The sequence below is a fragment of the Limulus polyphemus genome, unplaced genomic scaffold (assembly GCF_000517525.1).
Source record: "Limulus polyphemus unplaced genomic scaffold, Limulus_polyphemus-2.1.2 Scaffold7686, whole genome shotgun sequence".
Lineage (NCBI taxonomy): Eukaryota > Metazoa > Arthropoda > Merostomata > Xiphosura > Limulidae > Limulus > Limulus polyphemus.
The window spans coordinates 28,721-32,053 of record NW_013673296.1 but is presented as its reverse complement, the minus strand read 5'-3'; the positions used below and the strand labels follow the sequence as shown (position 1 = coordinate 32,053).

The 3,333-nt window shown below is 28.6% G+C and overlaps 1 protein-coding gene across 1 annotated transcript in view; it reads right to left on the bottom strand.

Moving 5' to 3' along the window:
* LOC106474790 (cytochrome P450 3A8-like) overlaps window positions 1-3,333 on the bottom strand; it is a 20,604-nt gene that overhangs the window by 5,048 nt on the left and 12,223 nt on the right. The window contains exons 5-7 of the mRNA XM_013935480.2: window positions 1,547-1,692; window positions 1,074-1,189; window positions 418-568 (exon numbers count right to left, since the gene is read on the bottom strand). Of these exons, the coding sequence (XP_013790934.2) occupies window positions 418-568; window positions 1,074-1,189; window positions 1,547-1,692 (413 nt within the window). The remainder of the gene's footprint in view (window positions 1-417; window positions 569-1,073; window positions 1,190-1,546; window positions 1,693-3,333) is intronic.

Here is a 3,333-nt window from a genome sequence, read left to right as displayed (position 1 = left end):
AGAAACACATGCACATACATACAGTATATAGGCATGCTACTAACATAACTCAATAACTGCTGTTTAATCTGTTTTTTATTATGATATTATAGATTTGAAAGAATAAGAGAAAATCCTGCACTAGTATATTATCAGCTAGTAAAAGTTTATTACATGCATTAAGCAGTACTACAATATTGTTCAGTCTACGTCTACTAAGTTATATGAACATTTTTTGTACTTTGTATTGTTGAATAAATAACTTACATCCCTGCTATCAAGGTTTGTGATGATACAAGACATTCGGCCCTATTAGATTTACAAATATAATTTGGTGGTGTGACTTATTGTCTTTAATGCTTTGCTTTTGTCCAATTAAAACAGCATTTGTGTCAAATATAAAAAGAAATAAGAGTTTAAGTGAAAAAGAATTATTACTTTTTTGTTTGATTGGTTTCCATTCATGTAATCCAACTTCATCTTCGTGGCCATGAGCACTGCCTATGGAGTTAATTTCATCATTTTGTTCATCAGCATCTTGGGGGGACTCTTTTGCATCCAACATAATTTGGAGAAAATCGTTTCTTTTCTGAGTGAGAAAAACAGCTTCAGATATGGCAAATGAAAACAAATTCAATTTTTAATGCTAGCTACATTTTTATTTAACCCATTTTAGACAATAATAAGTTTGTAGAAACCTTACCTTAATAATTTTACATCATTAATTTTAAGAGAGAAAACATTTCTACATAAAAAAAAAAGAAATATAGAGAAACATGCTTAGTAGTCATATTTTATGAATTGTTTATAACAGTAGTAGTTCAAACAGACTTCTAGATTTTAAGTATTTTATAAAATAAAATCTATTCAAACCTTTTTTTTTAAAGTTATTTGGTATTATATAGGAACTGTTACAATAGTCATTAACATGTGATGTCTTTAAGAAAGTGAAAAAGAATTGTTTATATTTTCAGAAAAACTAGGCTTCATGCACAAGTGTAAATATTTTGTTTTATCTTGATAACTGTTTGAGACCCTATATTAGTGGGTCTTAAACAGTTTTCTGGAAAGATATATGTAATGCAACAATTTACCTCATTATTTTTCCTCCTGAATTCAATGATCTGATTGGTGGTATTGCGAAAGAAATCAGTAATCTCTCGTGAAATAAAATTTAGTCCAATGACACTGGCTAACTTGGGGAATATAACTGTAACCAAAAAAATAATTTGATTGTAGACAAGCTAAGGACATTGACTAGCTTGAGGAAGATAATTGTAACCAAAAAAATAGCATTTGTTTTGTATACTCTTGAAATTTCCTTTATTTTCAGTTTGTAGAGTAAAGCTAACACCATTATCAAAAAAACCCTTATTGATTAGTTGGCTTAATAAATTTTAGCAGTACATTTAATAATTTCAAAATATATAATTTACAAATGGATGATTAAAATCTCTTACATCAGTACAGTTCTTTAGATCTAGAGGTCTGAACATTATTGATCATGCTTTCAATCCCTCATACACAAAGTTTTCAATTTGCTATTGCAAATTCAAAGTTTACTTACGAACTAGTAACTGCCAAGGTTTCATATTTGCATTGAAAAGTTGCCGTGCATACTTCACAAAGGGGTTGTCAGGATGTTTGTGTGAATCTACACGTGTCCCAAAGGCACAGGTGACAATTGTGTCCATAGTGAAAGCACCAAAATATCTAGTGGAAATTAACATTTGATTAATGAAAATTTTTTCATACAGTTCTCAGTATAATCTATATTAAATTGTACATTTTCTTTGGTATTAATTCTAAGTGAAAAGATTCTGATCGTATATGTATCTGAATTTACTTAGAGATAATTTTGTTTAAAAAGAGGTTTGTTAGTTTTTTATATGCTAAAATGTACTTAGTAACACATATCTTCAAAAAAAATGCTGAAAACAACTTCCAAAACGTTGGTAAGAAGTCAGAAACGTTGGATGGTGTTAAATGTACATGACAGTTAGTTTTAAGTTTAATATGAGAGTATTATTTACTTCACACTGTGAAAGAATTAAAGTAAGTTATTTTTAGAAGTGATAGTTATGGCAAGTTTGCTTATGTAACTGTTTGTTGTGTAGTTCAGTTGTTGTGAACTGACTTCATGTTACTCTAACCTTCTTATATTTTCTTGTTGCTTTAAGTGAGTAGTGTTACATCACAGCATCTCATGGTTTGCAGAAAGTTCTAGGCCTCAGTTGGACAATGTATGTATGTATGTATGTATGTATGTATGTATGTATGTATGTATGTATGTAAGTCAGTGAATGTAGAAGTGGAAAAAGTGAAGTTAGATTAGATGCAAGTTTAGCCATAATGGCCAATTTCTAAAGCGAGTTTCACAGCTTGTATTGTAATAACAGAGGTAGAGGAGAATAATTTGTCTTGTGTTATAAAGTAATTGAACCTGAATGTGTGGACTTTGATAAAAATTAAACAATTATTTAAAGCTCTGGATACAACTGTGATTATGAATTTTTGTATATACGTTTGACTTGTTTTGAATATATTATTTTATACAAAGGGATTGTGTACTGTCAGTTTATTGTTCAAATGTATCGCCATCAAGTCACAGACACATACTGTAAAGAATTGCAGCCCTATAAAACCTTACAAATGGTTTAAGAAAGATTTAATTTTTTTTTCCTTTAAGTTTACAAGTACATGGAAAACTGAAGATCAACATTAAATTTTGAAATGTTCATTAACTTATAATGATGACTTATGGGAGAACAAAACATTTTCTACCAAAGGAGTAAATGTTAACAGTATTCTTAACTTTAATTTGACCTTCTCAATAAACATTTTCATTAATTATGAAATATTAATTTCTCCTTTAATCAGTTTACTAAGTTTCCTTTGTATTCAATACAGACATTAAAAATATAGAACATTTTAATGTTTAATGTTTTTTTAGAAAGAGGAAATATCAAATTTTTTCTATGATAAACTACAAACTGAATTCAATTATTATCAACACAAAACTCAACTTTTAAGATGTTCAATTTTCAGGACTTATTATTAGTGGTGTAGATTTACTTTATCACTGTTTAAGCCTTTCTTTATTAGCTTTTTTATGGGATATAAAACCGTACTATTTTAAATTACTACTATATTTTATGTAAATTATTCTTGTGTAGAAAATCTATTGGTTGAAATGCTCTTCAATATTTTGTGTATCCTAATTAAGAGTCTTAAAAAAAAAAAACACTATGACCAATTTAACAATTGAAATAGTGACATTCCAATAAACAGAATTCTAAAATTTGGTGTTCAATCCTGCAGTGGACACAGCACAGATTGCCCAATGTGGCAACC